The sequence below is a fragment of the Talpa europaea genome (genome assembly GCF_964194135.1).
Source record: "Talpa europaea genome assembly, chromosome: 10".
Lineage (NCBI taxonomy): Eukaryota > Metazoa > Chordata > Mammalia > Eulipotyphla > Talpidae > Talpa > Talpa europaea.
Window position 1 is genome coordinate 43,723,691 of NC_140077.1, and position 16,955 is coordinate 43,740,645.

The following is a 16,955-nucleotide window of genomic DNA, read 5'->3' on the forward strand; positions in this document are numbered from 1 at the left end:
TGGAAAACTTAAAAAAAAACAAAGGAACTGACAAAATGAAATCAAAACAAACCTTAGAAATATGACTGCAGAATTGAGGATGTTTAGGCAGGGAAAGAGGATGCAGCGGGACAAGGGTGAAGGGCCCCGTGGCCTAGGGTAAAAGAATGTGGATTCTTGACTGGGGTGGTAAATAAAATACATCTAGAAGGTGTGAAATTATTGCATACGGTGTCATAAATCAATGTCACCTCAATAAAAGATATACAATTTTAAAAACATTTAAAACTTCTGCATGAAAGGACATTATTGACCGAGTAAAAAGACAACCCATAGAATGGAAAAAAATATATTTGCAAATGACATTATCTAACAAGGCATTTATATCCAGAACATATAATGAATTCCTATAACTCAACAACATCAACAAAAAAGTCCAAACCAAAAATGGGTAAAGGACTTGAACAGGAATGTCGCCAAAGAAGATAAACAGTGGCCAATAAGACACTCAGCATCACCAGTTGTTAGGGAAATGCACATCCAACCCACAATGCGGCACCACTCACACCCACCAGGATGACCACCAGCACAAAAACACAAAACAAGTGTCAGCAAGGAGGGGAAGATACTGGAAAAATGAAAAATGGTGCGGCTGCCTTGGAAAAAGAGTATGGCCACATCGCAAAAATTAAACAGGATTAACAGTTGATCCAGCAATTCCATTTCTGGAATTAAAAGTAAAAACTCAAGCAGATATCTGCACTCTCGAGTTCACAGCAGCGTTATTCACAACTGCCAAGAGGGTAAGACAGCTCAAGGGTCCATCAATGGTGACTGGATATCCAAAATGGGGTTTATGCACAGAATGGAATATTACTCAGTCTTACAAAAGGAAATGCCAACACATGCGACAGCAGGGACGAAGCCTGAGGGCATGTTTATTTCACATGCTATGTGAAATAAGCCAGTCATGGAAGGACAAATGAAGTGTGATTCCACTTATATGAGGTATCCAGATACGTCAAGTCCACAGAACTGAAAGTAGAACAGCAGTTACCAGGGCCGGGGAGGAGGGAAGTTAGTGTTCAACAGTCCAGTCATTTTGGGAGGATGGAGAAAGTTCTGGAGAAGGATGGTGGTGATGGCTGCACAACTAAGCGAATGCACTTAGTGCCACAGAACTGCACACTCGAAAATGTTAAAAATGGAAAATTTTGTACTAAACATTTTACCACAATAATAACAGAAAATAATCAGGGAATCACCCAGGACAATAAGAGAAAAGAGGCCAGGGCAAGGGAACAGCATAGGCAAAGGCTCAGCGGCTGAAAGAGCTTGGGGAACTTAAGGAACTACACAAAGGGTGGGGTAGCAGGGAGGGCAGGTGATGGGTGCATGGCTGGCTGGGTAGACAGGTGCCAAGCACCATGCCAACAACCAGCAGCTACATGCCCAGCTCTGAGCTCCATATTTCCCACCTGTAAGATGGGGACATTGTCACCTACTCTCTGGGGAGATGACATGTGATTGGTGCACATGAAGCAGTCATGACTAAATCAGAAATGTCCATCCAGCACCATGAACTGAAATGGAACAGAGGCATGGGGGCAGAAGCCTGCACCATGAGCAGCTGGATCCCAGGTTTCTAGGAAGCCACTGGGTATGGCCAACATAACCCAGAGCAGAGGGTGGCCTCCCACCAGCCACACAGCAGCCCAGCAGCAAGACCCGTGAGGTGGGGGTCCAGCCCCATCTCCAGTGGCTATTTGACATGGCCCCAGAGCTAAGCCGCCCCACACCTTGGCTTGCTCTTGCGTGAAACAGGAATAGGGAAGCACTGGGATGACGAGGTCGACAGCACTGGGGACAGCTTTGAAGATTCCCCAGACCTGCCAGCAAGATTCACCCTCTCCCCTCCCGCAGGCATCTCCTGGGGCCCCATAGGGAGTGCTCACCTCAAATTCGCCTTTGGTGAACTTGGCATCAGGCACGCTCACCAGCTCCTCCTCGCCGACCTCGGGGAAACCCTAAGGAGGACAGCTGTTAGGTGGGGAGCATTCCTCTCCTATGTCAGGAGCCCCATGCCAATGGTCTGCCAGTCCCGGTTGCCCTACCCGGGATTGATGGCAGGGGGGTCCTGGACCACACCACGGACCACCTCTGCCCCCACATCTTCCAATAGCCAGTGTTCCCAGGGACAAGTGCCCACGCTGCCTAGGTGACCCCTGTCCTCTCACGAGAGGTCACACGTACTCGGATGTGCCAGAAGGTGAGCACAGCCACCACCATGGCAGTGGTGGTCCGGCCCTGGCCGCTGAGGCAGCTGAACACAAAGCCGGTGCCTGAGTCCTTGGCGAGGGCAGCCCTCAGGGCCACCAGCAGTCGGTCAAAATCCTGTGTGAGGAGATCAAGGTGTGGGTCAGCAGCTGCTCCTGCTGCACAGACCCCCAAGGTGGCCGCCCCTCCAAATGGCAACACCAGCAGCTGTCCTGGGAGTGCTCTCCCCGGGCCTTCACTGCCAGGCTCACAACCTTGTACGCTCACACTCCACTCACTGAACACACGCAAGTCCCTGTGTGTGTGAATACAGCACCCCTGTGTGCAGTTGTAACCCCACCCCAGGGACCAGGACTGGACATGTGAGCCAGCACACACACTGGGGGATCACGATGTCCGCTGTCCACTGGGTAAGACACACTTCCATGTGCTGCACCCCCTAGGCTGCACATGGACCCTCTGGATCTGTGCCCACCTAGACTGACCCAACCTAGGTCCCAGGCTGAGCACAGGTCCCAGCCTCAGCCGTTCGCTGCAGAGCACGGCCACCAGGGGGCAACCACGGGCAAGGAGACCCGCTGGCAAAGTGAGGCCAGAACTCAAGCCCCAGCCTCCACCTGCCACAGGGAGCCATGACACAGGCCCTGTACATGCCGGGCACAGACACACAGGCCACCCAAACCACCATGTATGACACAGGCACCCACCGTATCCACAACCTAAGGACACACAAACGACGCAGACGCCCATGAAGACACGAACCTGCAGATACCACGAGGACACCCAACCCCCCTCAGGCACACACAGCATTCCACACACCCTCCTCCACAGAGCCCGGATGCACGCCACACCACACGACTCCCCAGAAGACACTCTCTCCACACGTGCTCTCCCCCAGTGAAGACAAAGTGTACGTCACAGACTCCACAAAAAATACTCGCACCACACATACACGCACTTCACAATGACATGACACCCGCTCCCAACACAATCCCCAGCAAAGATACACACACCATGAACACTATGGACGTGCTCGCCTGAGCACATGACCTACAACACATGACAAGCACATGACAAGCACCCATGAATACACACGCAAACAAGAAACTTGGACACAGTGTGAGTAAAGCACTTGGTCAAACTCGAAACCCCCAACCCCTCCTAGGATCCCACGGTCCAGAGGGGGTGGAGCAGGGAAAGGCCTCCTTTCCCTGCCCAGAGGGACACCTTGGCATGGTCCCTCACCTCTTCACAGGGGGCACAGAAGTCTGGCAGTGGGATGCGGTGGTAGGTGAGACCAGGACAGGCCCCCCGGTGCTGGCTGAAGACCTCCTGCATAGTGAGGCACGTCTGGAACTTGTGGGTGCGGGGGCCCTCTGTGCCTGGGAGAGGCTTACTCAGGTGGGTCTTCAGCTGGGTCTCCAGGTTCTAGAGGGGGTGGGACAGAGGACAGCGGCCACTGAGGCAACCTGCAAGCCAGCTCTGAAAAATGGGAGCCTGCTCTGGTCAGGGCCAGTCCTGGCTTCTGGAAGCATCTCTTCCCCTTCCTGAGCCTGGGAGTCAGACCCAGACTTGGACCAGGGAGGTGGCCCGACGCACATCCTGAGTCAGCCACTCCCTGGCACAACTCCCATCAGGGCTTGGCTTCTCCATCGGTCCAGCAGGAGCAGCAAACCTTCTGAAGATCCTCACAGGCCAGTGCCCCAGACGGCCTCCAAGGAAGGGGCGTGCAGAAGGCAGAAGGGCTCACCTCCAGCTGGTCAGGGGTTACAGGGGGCCCAGGCTGCCACAGGCTGCGGGTGTGCCCATCACACTCCAGCACGGCCTCCTCCCTCAGGTTCACCCACACGATGTGCCGCAGCTTCCTCTTGGCGTCGGTCAGGTAGGCCAGGATACTCCCCAGGGCCTGGGGGGACAGGAATATGGTCAGTGAAAGGGCACGACCCTCCTGCTCCTACCCCAGGCCTCTAGGATGGTTACCTTGGCACTGGGCTGGGCCGTGCCATAGATGGGCATGCGGGGCACCCGCCGAAAGTTCGCCACGTCCATCTCTCTCAGAGTGCCGAGTGCGTCTGGGGAGACGAGATCGTCCACCTTCTGCGGGGAGAGCAGCAAGCCTGGGACCACACCCGCTGACACGGGTCCAGAGCCTGGTCCCAGAGGGGCAGGAAGGGGTGGGACCGGCTCCTTTTGCACACTAGGAGCTTTACCAGTGCCCCAAGGAGAAGAAGAATGGCCTCCACTCTCCAGAAGAGGAGGCTGAGGCTCAAAGACCAGCCCATGCCCATTCCCATCCTCCCAGCCAGCCAGCCACACTCACCAGGGAGCCCTCGGCCATGAGGTCCCTGGGGGCCACTGGCCCCACTGAGGTCAGCGTCACAGGCAGACGGTACAGCTCAGGGTGGGCACACAGCCAGCGGCTGAAACTGATGGCAAAAGCCAGCGGGTACTGCAGCCCAAGGCGGAAAAAGACGAGTTCATGGTCACAGGGCCATCCCAAGCTCCCCCCACCGCAAGGTAGGGGAGGCCAAGAGACACCCATCAAGCCCGGAGCAGGAATGAGGGGGAGGGAAACTCGGACCAGGACATCCAAAGCAAGAGCCAACCAGGACCTGATGCCCAGTGGGTACAGAGAAGGGGCCCAGAGATGGGGCCTTCTTTCGTCTGCCACGGACCACCCCTCTATCTGGGTCTCTCCTTGCCTCTCCCATATAGCTTTCCTCTGGAAGCCCCAGGTTCATGGGGTTTCCCTGTAGGCTCCCATGCCAGTCATCATGGCAGGGAGGCCTGGAAGGAGAAAGGATCATGGCTCTGTCCAGATCCTCTGGAGAAAGGATCGTGGCTGTCCACCCCCAGTCTCACCTGCTCATGGAGATAATAGTTAAACAGGATCAGGTAGAAATATCGCTCCAGGCTCTGCAGCGCCCTCTGCTGGACACCATTCTGGCTGTCACTTCCCTGAAAAGAGGAGAACAGATAGGAGAATGGAGCAATTAAGATTGGAGCTGCTTAGAAGAGCCCCTAGCTCCAGCCAGGAGGGCACAAATGGGCCTCAGAAATCCCCAGATACAACCTACCCCTCCCTTCACAACACAGTTCTGCCCAACTAGAAATTCTCCAAGCGTCTAACCCTACCCCACTTGCCACAGTAAATCCAGGATGCAGGAAAAAGCTGTTGGTGGCTGTACCAGGCACTACAGTTCTGAGTGTGGGGACTGCCTCCCCCACAGGCTCTGTACCCAGAAACAGGTACAGTACCCCTCCCCTACTTTGCTCCGAGATCACCAACATACAGGGCTACGCACTCACCGTGTTAAAGCAGCAAGTGTATAAACACCCTTGCCTGAGCCAGAGTCCTCACTTAAGAACTACGACCTCCCCGCCAGAAGACAAAAAGACCCCACATCACATCAGTGCTCCCAGGGGACACAGGATCTCCAAGGAGAAAGAGGCCCAGAGAAATGAACTGACTCACTCAAAGCCACACAGCTGATGGCAGACAGAGCTGGGTCCCCAACTAAGGATCCTAACTTCAGGCCATCAGCCTCTGAGTAGAGGATTATTGAGAGACTCTCAGGGGTCCCTGTCTCAGCCTTCAGGGTTCTGCTGGGTCAGTGCTGCCATCTAAAGGGCAAGTGAAATTTATATGCCCGAAGAAAAGGTCATGCCCACAGATGAACTTAAACCCCATCTCTGGGAATCTACATCAGGGGTTGAGAAACTTTCTATATGAGGCCAGACAATAAATATTCCAGGCTTGCAGACTCCATGGTCTCTGTTACAATTGCTCAATCTGTCATTTCAACATAAGGGAGCTGTAGACAGGACATAAATGAATGGGCAGGACCATGTTCCAATGAAACTTATTTACAAAATCACGTGGCAGGCTGGATTTGGTCCATGGCCATAGTTTGCCAACCCCTAATCTAGACTAAAGGGAAAAAATCCCCAATACACAAAAGCCTTATTTTCATGAAGCTGCTCGATACAAAAGTATATATACTGATGAGGAACTGGAAGCAACTCAACTGTTAGACAAGATGGGCCTGTTTAGTAAATCCTGGCAGGTGATGTGCCAAGAACACCTGCTGCATGTCAAGCTCCCTTCTGAGTTCCTTAGTAATTTATTTCACCTAATCCTCATAACCACCCAAAAGGGACATTATTAGTGGCTCCACTTTACAAGTGAGGAAACTGAATCACAGAGCGGTAAAGCTGGCTGCCCGCATGCACACACCCTCGGCGGCAGGCCAGGAGTTGAGCCCAGGCAGTCGGGTCAGTTCAATGCTATCTGAGCCACACACTGGACTTAAGTCACACAACCAACCAAAATCCCAAAGACGACAACCAGGGGGTGACATGGGGTAGCAGAACACACACCTGTGCCAGGGCACTCTCCGCAGAACCCCATAAATAAAACATGAAGGAAGCCATTCCTGAAAGCTCACAGCAGCTGTGCTGGGATTATGGGTCCTTTTTAGCCTTTATCTAAATTCTCAATTTTCTATTATTGGTTTTAAAAGATGCTTTTATGTATTAAAGCAGAAAAAAAGCTTTGCAAGCTTTAATTCTTTCTGTGCACTGTGTGCAAACACTGTCAAGCCTCTCCCCAGGACGTGGGTCAGCCCGTTGAGACAGCCCAGAGTCCATCACTCTTCCAGAAGCAGCAGGCTGGACCCCACCCAGCCTTCTGAAGTAACACCAAGCATTTTATTTGCCGGGAGCTCTAAGCAGTCTACAAAGTATTAGATCTCGACACCCGCCAGCAGCCCCTTCCTCCATCCTGTTTATTCTGCAGCGAGGGGACCTGGCCAGGGAAAGTAAACTTCCCCCCTTCCTTGTCCATCCTTCCTGCAAGTCCAACTCTATCTCCCCTTCCTCTGAAAACTGCTCTTCTCCTGGGAGAAGAAACAACCAGGAAACGTCAGCCTGAAAGAAACCAGCCGCCGGTCTAGCGAAATGGGGCTGCCGGCTCGGCCAAGGCAGAAGCACCCAGGCCTCACCTGAGCTGGGCTTCCTGGCCCGACGCTGTCCAGCTTCCTCTGGTTTTCCAAGACCACTTCCTTCAGGTCCTGCAACTCTGCACAGGCGGTGATGGCTCTGTCCACCTGGTACCAGGGACCAGGACAGGGCCGCAGGAGCGGCAGCAAGGAGAGCACGGGGCAGGGCATGAGAGCAGGGGAGGGAAGAGATGAGAGGGAGGGAAAGAATGATTGGCCAAGAAGGGAGAGGGGACACAAAGGGAGGAAGCGACCCCATGGAGGAGTGATGTTCCCTCCACTGCCCCTGCCCCAGCTGTGTGTCCAGCCCCCTGGCTCACCTCCTCCATCATCTTCCTCCCCTGGGGCACCATGTGGAGAAAGTTCTGGATCACCAGGAGTTGCTCCATGGGGAGTGGCTTGGTCTGTGAGGAGATAGCCCTGCAAAGCAGAGGGCTCAGTGTGATCAGCTCTCCCAGAAGCCTCTAGGATGGCCCCACTGCACCCCTCCTCATTCATATGGCCTCTAGAGTCACCTGACTACAGGTTCCTAGTGTTCATTCCAAATCAGGTTAGGAGCAACAAGGGGTGTTTTCCCCTATGGGAAACGCCAAGAAACGCCTAGAAACGCCAAGTGACTTTCTCAAGTCACTGGCAAGTCTGACAAACAAGGAAACGAACCCCAGAGGCCCAATCTCCAGTCTGGCTCTGGACTCCCGATAAATCCCATCGTTCAGGGCTGCCCCGACCCTCCTCTCCTTGTCCCTGCAACCCCTTGGAACACTGGATCCCAGGCCACTCACTCCGGCCTCGAGGAAGTCCCACTGTGGTGTAACAGGATGAGGGTGCCCAGGACCATGCCCAGGTTGGTCCTGCCCACACCCGTCTGGCAGCTGAAGAGGAGAGCAGGGGGAGGCCCATGGGCGTCTCGGAGCAGCAACAAGCTGGGGGTCTCCTGGGGCAAGATCAGCAACATCATGACCGGAAAACCCTTGGCTGAGGACCCAGTCGCGGTTGTAACATCAGCCCACCCCACCTCACAGTCTGCAACAAGGTGAGGCCTACAGGCCTCAGCTTCTTCCCCATAGCCTGGTCTGCTCCATCTCCCCCCCAGCAAAGTAGCATAAGGCCTGCCTCCTTCCCAGACTGGGCGGGTGGGGAGTAGGAGCTAGGAGTAGGTAGGTGGGGGTAGACGTGAAAGTGGGGGCACTCAGTGAGGCCTTGGAAGTGAGAACTGCTCCAGGAGACATGGCCTTAACACCTCCTGTGGGATGAGAATTAAATAATGCAAATTCAATAATGAAGGGGTTGGGACAGAAACACCACAGGAAACATCAGACATCAGCCCTAAAGAGACTACAGAGTGAGAATGTCCAACTCCGGTAAAGAAAACAGAACTAGAAGCCTAGAGAGGGCAGGAGATTTGTCCAAGGCCACACAGCCAGTTAGCAGCCAAGCCAGGGCCAGAGTCCTGCCCTCCAGATGGTCAGTGCTGGACTCACAAAGACTCTGCCATTAGAGAATGCAGACACCCACACAGACACCCACACCACTGACAACTGGACCCCACACACCACACCGAATGAGGCCTGTCTCTGAGCAACATCAAAGAAACGTTCACGCCCACCATGAACATCTCTGTGGAGACAGATCCTAGACACAGACCAACTCTCCAGGCAGGTACCCACTCCCCCGGTGCCCCCGTAACCCCTCCCTGGCCCCACTTACCCGGAGGACACTGACAAAGGCATCAAACTGGGCTTCCAGGGGGGCTCCTTGCTCTGGCAGGGGCAGGCGGTAGTACCTGCTAGGTGAAGGGAAACAGCCCATCAAGCAGGCCACACCCCCCTGGAGAGCCCCCAGTACCTACCTCTCCCAGTACCTGGGGTCCCTGGAGGCCCAGAGCCATCTGGACTGGCCCACAGTACCTGTAGGTGGGCTGCAGGAAGAGGGGTCGTCTATACACCTCCTCCGTCACGTGCACGTCATCCTCACCCCGGATGGTTACAGCATGGGGCTCCCCTTGCAAGTCCTCAGTGTTGTGGTACACGTGGTACATGTTCTCACTTAGCTGGGCAAAGTCGTGGATCTAATGGAGGTGTGGGGGCCAGAGGGTCAGGAGGGGCCTTGAGCTCCCTCTCAATCTTCCTGGCTGAGCTCTGAAAGGACTAGGCCACACAAAGACCAGGGACAGGCTGCCTTTCCTCCAGGGGGATCTACAGGGCCCGAGGCACTCTCTATGCCCTGGGAGCGCTAAGGGGGCAGGGTGGCCACCGACCCGAGGGCAGCCCCCTACACAGGCGCTGACACAGCCCACACCAAGGCTCAGTCAGCTGGGAGCTAGGAAAAGGAGGCCTGCAAGGGAGATGACCAGTGGCCAGCATGGCCTTGTTTACTGACCGTGGGAGTCTCTGGGGCACCGTGCCCCCCTATGGTCAACTTATACTCTTTCATGGTGTGTCAACAGCCTCCAAGACCTTGACAAGTCTCCCTGCTGTGGAGGAGGAGGGCAGAGGAACCTCAGAAACAGACAAGAGCCCAAGGAGAAAAGTGACTCATCTCGGGCCCAGAGCTCATCTCCACCTCAGTCTCAGGACTCCCAACCTAGCCCGCTTTTCACGTCCCCAGACCACTTTCTAAATAAGGATGGAGAGTGTGGAGAAGAGCAGAGTGGGGAAGGGTTAGCAAACAGTCAGGAACAGAAAGTCATCCCTCTGGGTACACATGAGTAGTTATAAGGTCAGCCACTTGCCCAAGCAGGGCAGAAACACCAGCAGGTTAAGGAGAGGGGTATGGAGGTCAGTAAGGACCAGAAAGGACGAAAGCAAAACTGGGCTGTGGGTGGGGGTCTCAGCTCAGCCGCCTGAGGCCCACCAAGGAATGGGGGGCCCCCACCCCACCAGCCCTCACCTCCTTCCTGATGGCCAGCTCCAAGCTCTCCACCCCACCTCCAGATCCGAGACCCTGAAGGTTCTCTCGAAGGTTCCGCTTATCTCGAGGGGTGTAGGGCACAAAGTCCTCCTCAATGTGCAGAAACAGCACGGGTTCCTCCCGCACACAGAAGATGATGCATTCCTGCCAGAGCCCCAGGAGAGAGGACACCATCACCACCACCGGCAAGGACACCCTGCCCAGCACCCAGCCTTGGACCGGTCCGTGCACCATTCTTCAAGGCCCATCACCCCGCCCTGTCCCTACAACCTGAATCCTATCAAAGAAGCAAAGCTAAGTCCAAATGTTACCTCATCCCGATGCTCCCTCCTCTCAGAGCCAACAGTCCTTCATCTGAATCCCATTCATTCTTGCTTTGCATTAACATTATCGACGAATACATCTTTTCTCCCTTCACAACGATTCCTCACAGGTAGGATCATGTCACAGTCATTTTCATGACCCCCCACCCCATTTCCTAGCACAGAGCCTGGATAAATCAGGGGCGTAGTAGACATCAGCTGAAGTAATGAATAACCCCACAACAATGCAATCATTCATTCACTGGGCACTGAACAGGCAGAGGGACAGCCATGGGCAGGTATGTGAGCACAGGAGGAACTGGCAGTAAAGCTGGGAAGACGGAACCCGCGCACCCCAACACACCCACCCCACTCTGGTTCACAGAGGTCTCTCCATCAGATCAGGTGCAGGCTGCTCCCAAGTCTGCAGTCACAGAGGGCCCTCAGCCTGTGTCCTGGAGACACTCAAAACTCTGCCTTGACTTCAGGCAGAAGAGAGGAGACATTAAAAGCAGGTACTCGGAGTCCAGATGTCTGGGTTTGGGTTTTGGGACACACTCATGAGTGTGTACCTTCTTTCTGGGCCTCAATTTTCCTCTCTGTAAAGTGGGAGGAAAACTGCCCCCACCTTGAGGTTGACGTGAAGATACAAGAGTTAGTGGTGACGAGTATCCTCTAGTTCTTTCACAATGGCCTGACCCCTCTGGTCACCCCATCACCCTCCTCACTTTTTCAGACCTTCTCAGAGTAGAATGTAGAGGCTTCTGACCTCAGGGTTCCCCTGTCCACACAGGAGGTGCAATAAACATTCACCCAGAATTTCCCAATCATGCAGACCACAATGGCCACCATGGCATTCAGGGTCTGGCAGGGCCTGGTCCAGACACCCTGCCCAGGCCAGGCCCTACCGTAGTCTCTGAAGATACCCCTCCCAAGAACAACCCCCCTCCAGATCTGGGAGACTAGTCCGTGGCTGGAAATGCTTGTACTCACTCTGTGTCCATCCTTTTGGAGTTTCTGGAGGACCCGCCTGAACCCTGAGAGACTGGGCTGTCCCATGCCAAACACAGTGAGCCCGCCCTGCACCTGCCGGAAGTTGGGGGCCCCACAGCTTTTCACTGTGCCCAGCACGTCCATCTTCTCAGCAACATCCCGCACCAGGAAATAGCGTCCCTGGCAGAAGGAAAGCCATAGGGAGGGTCACTCAGATGACTCAGGGACAGTCTACAGGTGGGGCTCTGTCCTGGGTCCCAGGGTACAGGGAGCAGGAAGCGGGGAGTGTAGAGAAGATTGGAAATTGAAAACAAATTATATGAATGCCTATGATCTCAGGAAGGGTGTCAGAGTGCAGGAAAATGAAAGACAACTCTTCCTGAAGGGATTATCAGGGAAGACTTCATGTAAGAGGTGGTATCTGAGCCAGGTCTCAAAGTAAGAGAGCAGGAAACCAGGGGCAGGAAACCAAAGGTGGCTCTAGGGGGCATGCAGCTGCTAGGAGGAAAGCACCCCCAGTGAAAGTGCATGAAGAAGGGGCCCCAGTAGGGACTCATAGCTGGGGCACCAGGTATCAACCAGAGGAAATCTGTGTTAGCCATTGCATAAGGCCTTGCAGTTCTGAGTGTATAAAGGCCTTCCCTCCCCACCCCCACAACAGTAGGGGCAAACAGATGCTATGACTGCAAAAGAAAGAGGAAGACAGGACTTAGGGATCAGGTGAGAGCAAGAGGACCCTCCTCCAGCTCACTCATGGGCAAAAGGAGGTGCAGAGGCCACCCTGTCCACACCTTGCCTCCAGCAGGACCCACACCTACATTGCCTGATAGATAAGAAGTGGTACCAGTTCTCCCAGAAACCAGAAATTCCCAGCAACTCTTTCAACAAGTTCAGTTTAACCATGATGCTTCAGTCATCCATTTATTGAACATTTATTAAGCACCTACATGGTGCCCAAGCACTGTTCAGCAGTGAACAAGGATAGATCTGTCCTCGTGGACTTTGCTTTCCGGGGACATTTAAGGGGAAAGGGGGGAAACCTAAGTCAGAGAAGTTCTAAAACTTCAAAAGAGAATGGGATGGAGATTTCCAGCTTGTGGGGAGCAGCCTGGGGTCCGGGGTCTTCAGTTCCCATCTCTCTTCTCCCTGGTGCTCTGAGGAAGGGGGTGCGGGCAGGGTGGGGCAGGCAGAGGGCGAATGAGAAGAGAATAGCAAGGGAGTATGCCAAAGCAGGAGAAATGGGCCCCAGGGAACTAACAGTGAGAGAAAATAGGATCAGGACCCTGGAGTGTGGGGTGAGGCAGTGAAGCAGAGAAGGGGGGAGGTTAGGGAGGGAGAAGGACAGGAGGGTGGGGAGAGTTAGCAAGGGGGAGAGGAGCTGGAAGGGCTGGGGCGGGCCTCACCTGCACCAGGTAGTGCTCAGGGGTGGCATCAGAGAGCCGGCCCAGTGTGTAATGGGCCTTGAGCAGCTCATCATGGATCTGGAATTCCTCCTTGCAGTTGTATCTGCCGAGGGGAGAATGGAGACCAAGTCAGACAAGCTCCGTGGCCAGGCTCAGCCCCACCCGCAACAGATCCCACAGCAGGGCCACAGCACACCCACCTATGCAAATAACCCATTTATGGCAGAGACTGCCTATTGTCCCTCAGTATCCACTCTCCCTTTCTTCCTCAGTAACAGAACCCCAGAAGGGGCATCCAGTTAAAGACTACATTTCCCAGCCTCCTTTGCTACTAGTGGCCAAGTGATTAAGTCTGGCCAATGATATGTGAGGAGAAGTAGTGTGTGCAACTTCTAGGGCATTTCCTAAAAGGGGAGACATACGCCTTCCACTTTTCTCTCCTCCCTGGATAACCCCCAGATGCGATGGCAGAAAATAGATGTTGATGACGGCAGGACAATGAGAGATGAGAAGTCTGGTGGAACATGTAGCATCCATACCAGCCTGGAGCATCTCCTGGACTTTTTCGAGAGAAGCTTCTATCTTGTTTGGAAGAGCTTGTAATAGGATTTTGTTTATCTCATTCAGTGGTTACTTTGATCCCAAATGGACCCTCCATCAGATCATCCCCAACACACTGACAATTTGGGGCCACATGGTCTGGGCACAAGTCCCACACCACAGCCTGGTAAGTTCATGACTGTGGAATAATTCTCTCTATAGTCCCACGCCCAGTAATTCCCACCTCCCAGGGCTGTTGTGAAAACTCAATGTGCTAATGAACGTGCTTCGCCCAGCACTCTGGGCACAGAAAGCATTTATTAGTATATTTACTATTGCTAGTAGTACTTGTAACCCCCACAGGGGACCATTTCAAACAAAACCCACAGGAGCAAATCTAGAGTTCTGTAGATGCCAAACCAGGGGGAGATCTTACACTCAAGACACCAAAAGCTACTGTGCTGATTATAACTACAAAGACACAGTCTTCCGGAGCACATAAGCCATGTTTATCACCCTCTTTACAAAACTCCTGCCTTTAGGAAAGGCAGGGTGATGGGTGGTGGGATGGGGGGAGGGGGGAAGCAATAGGCAGGAGTCGGGAGACCTGGATTCCTGCTGCCAACGCTGCCTCCACTTCACCACATGATCTACCATCCTGAAACTCAAGTTTTTAATCTAGATCAGTTTTCACTTCTGATCTAAAAGGTCTTAAATCGGAGTTGGCAAATCTTTCATACAAAAGACGAAAGACCAGATAGTGTTTTAGACTCTGCACCATGAGTTCTCTTACAACTACTCAACTCCACCAGTGTCCACAGTGTAAATGAATGGGAGTGGCACTGTTCCAATAAAACTTTATTTACAAAAACAGGGGATGGCGCAGATTTGGCCTGTACGATAGCTTGCTGATCCCATTATTAGAGGATCTCTAAGATCCCTTCCACCTCAAACATGCTACAATCCAAAGAGGGCCGCACTTGTGACAGCTCAGAGTGGCAGGCACGATACCACCATAGAAGGTTTCACTGCAAGCCGGCAACTAATCTGAGTCACAGCACTGGTTAAATGTTTTGAATGTCATCTCTACCTATCCTGATAAGGAAAATAAGGAAAATAAGGATAAGGGAAATAAGGATAAGGATTAAGTCTGGCCAATGAAATGGCCAGATAAGGAAAATAAGACCTAGAGAGAGGAAAAGGATTTGCCCAAGGTCACAGAGCAAGGGAGAGGTGAAGCCAGGCCCAGGACAAATGAATGTCTCTAACACTGCCTTCAAGGCCCAGGCCTAATTTTATCATCTGTTAATAGACAGACTCCATATCAAGTCTTTTATATAATCTCTTTTGCCCTTACTGTGATGAGCACAGTAATATATTATGATTACAAATTTTACTGTCAGTCCACCGAAATCAGCAGGCCAGATTTCGTCATTCCCACCCCTCAGATTTCCTTACACAAAAGGCCCTGTTTGCTAGGTCTCTGCCAAACTTCTATGTATGGAACTGATTTAATTCTTAGCTCATCGCATCCTACTTCCTGCACCCTGGAGGGGCTCAGAGGCAGGGAGCACAGTGGGTAGATGTGATATAAGACACGGCTTCCTGACTCACCAGGAGACAGAGCCTCAGGCCCCACAAGGCAGACAGGGTTTCAGAGCCCCCTTCCTGACCTTCTTCCTCTGGACACAGAGTACAGTTCCAGGTCTCTCAAAATATGATGCCAGAATAAACCCTCAACCTCCTCCAACCTCCTCCAACCTCCTCCTCTACGAACATCCCTGAAGGACCTAATTAGGAGAGTCAACCAATAGCTTCCACTTTTTTCAGCCCAAAATCTTTTAATGGCCTGGTGTTGACCTCAGTTTTGAACCATAATTACTGGGTATGAAAAAGAAATCTAAATTTTATGGATCTAAGTATATAATCTTCCTATGAAAATGTTCAGTCAAAAATTATTTTCAAAAGGGTATCCACCCCGGCCACTTCTCCCTCTCCACACTCCTGGCACTGTGGACTTGGTACGTACCAGGGGCTAAGAAACCCTAAGCAGAAACCGGCTGTGCTACCCTCTGGCTGTGTGACTCCAGACAAACTGCTTAACCTCTCTGGGCCTCAGTGTCTTCATCTGTGAAAGTGGTTTGGAGAAGTGCTGTATGCAACCACCCCTCAAGGCACCTCCCCCACCCCTGTCTTTCTAGGACATGACCACATGCCCTCTGCCACTCACGTGATCACGACGGGAGCCACCTTGTTGGGGATGATAGACTTGGCCTTACTGTTGTGCAAGCCTGTGGTCTGGAAGGAGTGGACGCTGAGTGAGTGCCGCCCGTCCATTGTGCCACTGCTCTGGAGACACTCGAAGGGGGCAGCTGCCGAGACCGAATGCTGGGCTGTGCTGGCTGTTGTACCCATAGTCTGCCAGCAGCCTCAGGACCCAAGACCTACGGGGTAAGAACAGGTGTGGTGAGGGAAGGGTGAGAAAAGCCACAGTAAGAAGGGATCTAACCCAACCCTCAACCTGACAGTATGGACAAGGTAAAGTCTGGGACCCAGAGAGCCAAGCTCTCTGTAGCTGAAGACAGAGGATAGATCTGGCACCTACCCTCACATGTCTGCTGAGTGCCAACTATGTGTCTGGCCTTTTTGATGTTCTGTGGGGAATTATGGACGTGAAGAGACACAGAGACCCAATGCCAACCCCGCACAGTATCTACTCCTTTGGCAAAAAAATAACAGTTAGGAAAGGGTTAACTCTCCACACCAAGTTGGGACCTAGCGGGGGCTAAGTGACCAGGCTAGGCCACATGGAGCCCAGACCTTCCAGACTGGAGAAGTGTGTGACCATCATTAGAGGGAGAATCAGGGACAGGTGCAAAAGTAAACCCGGCTTGGATTCAAAGGATCTGGATGGAAAGGAATACAAGAGGACATTCTAGAGTGAATGTCAAAATGAGGCCTGGGAAGTCCAGACTGTGTGAGCTCTCAGTGGATCAAGTGTTCAGTTAAAGCATCTGGGCCATAAACTCATCAACATTATCAACATCGATATCATCATCATTAACACCAATGACACCAACATCATCATTGTCTACAGCCTCCATCCAACAAAAGGGGGTCTGTTAAATAAATTATGGGGCATCCTTAAGGTGGAATGTTAAACAGCCCTTAAAAGATCAGATTAATGACCTGGTAAGACATAAAGAATTAGCGTGGAGCAGGATGCAAAGCAAGTATAGGTTTCGGTCACATACATACATTTATTTATTTATTTATTTATTTAAAGAGTTATTTATTTATGCATAGAAGAGCTGGGGTACAGGCCAGAGAAGCAGGGGGTGAGAAGATTCACCAGAGACAGAGTGGGGAGCAGAACAAGCAGATTGACCAAAGTACACTGCTGAGAGAAGCAGCGGGTGAGTCAGGAGAGGTCTGCTGCGCCATGTGGGTTGCTCCCTGGCCGGCCGGGGATCGAACTCGTGCTGCAGAAACTGCGGATTGCTTCACAGTGTGATGCTTAACCCCTTGCGCCACCAGGGAGGCCCTCAGTC

At 52.8% G+C, this 16,955-nt stretch overlaps 1 protein-coding gene across 2 annotated transcripts in view; it reads right to left on the reverse strand.

Annotated features, from left to right (window-relative positions):
* The window catches only part of PALD1 (phosphatase domain containing paladin 1), a gene marked incomplete at both ends in the record, with an annotated part of 30,820 nt that extends 15,001 nt beyond the window's left edge, over positions 1–15,819 (reverse strand). Inside the window, 16 exons of one of the 2 annotated variants that reach the window (XM_084246131.1) lie at positions 1,935–2,006; positions 2,233–2,373; positions 3,502–3,684; positions 4,007–4,162; positions 4,237–4,353; positions 4,577–4,705; positions 5,119–5,214; positions 7,260–7,364; positions 7,577–7,676; positions 8,039–8,190; positions 8,964–9,039; positions 9,164–9,324; positions 10,146–10,310; positions 11,462–11,641; positions 12,865–12,967; positions 15,635–15,819. In XM_084246131.1, the coding sequence (XP_084102257.1) occupies positions 1,935–2,006; positions 2,233–2,373; positions 3,502–3,684; positions 4,007–4,162; positions 4,237–4,353; positions 4,577–4,705; positions 5,119–5,214; positions 7,260–7,364; positions 7,577–7,676; positions 8,039–8,190; positions 8,964–9,039; positions 9,164–9,324; positions 10,146–10,310; positions 11,462–11,641; positions 12,865–12,967; positions 15,635–15,819 (2,121 nt within the window). Of the gene's footprint in view, positions 1–1,934; positions 2,007–2,232; positions 2,374–3,501; positions 3,685–4,006; positions 4,163–4,236; positions 4,354–4,576; positions 4,706–5,118; positions 5,215–7,259; positions 7,365–7,576; positions 7,677–8,038; positions 8,191–8,963; positions 9,043–9,163; positions 9,325–10,145; positions 10,311–11,461; positions 11,642–12,864; positions 12,968–15,634 lie in introns of both variants that reach the window. The other variant, XM_084246130.1, reaches the window with a different exon arrangement.
* Between the last annotated feature and the right edge of the window lie 1,136 nt (positions 15,820–16,955).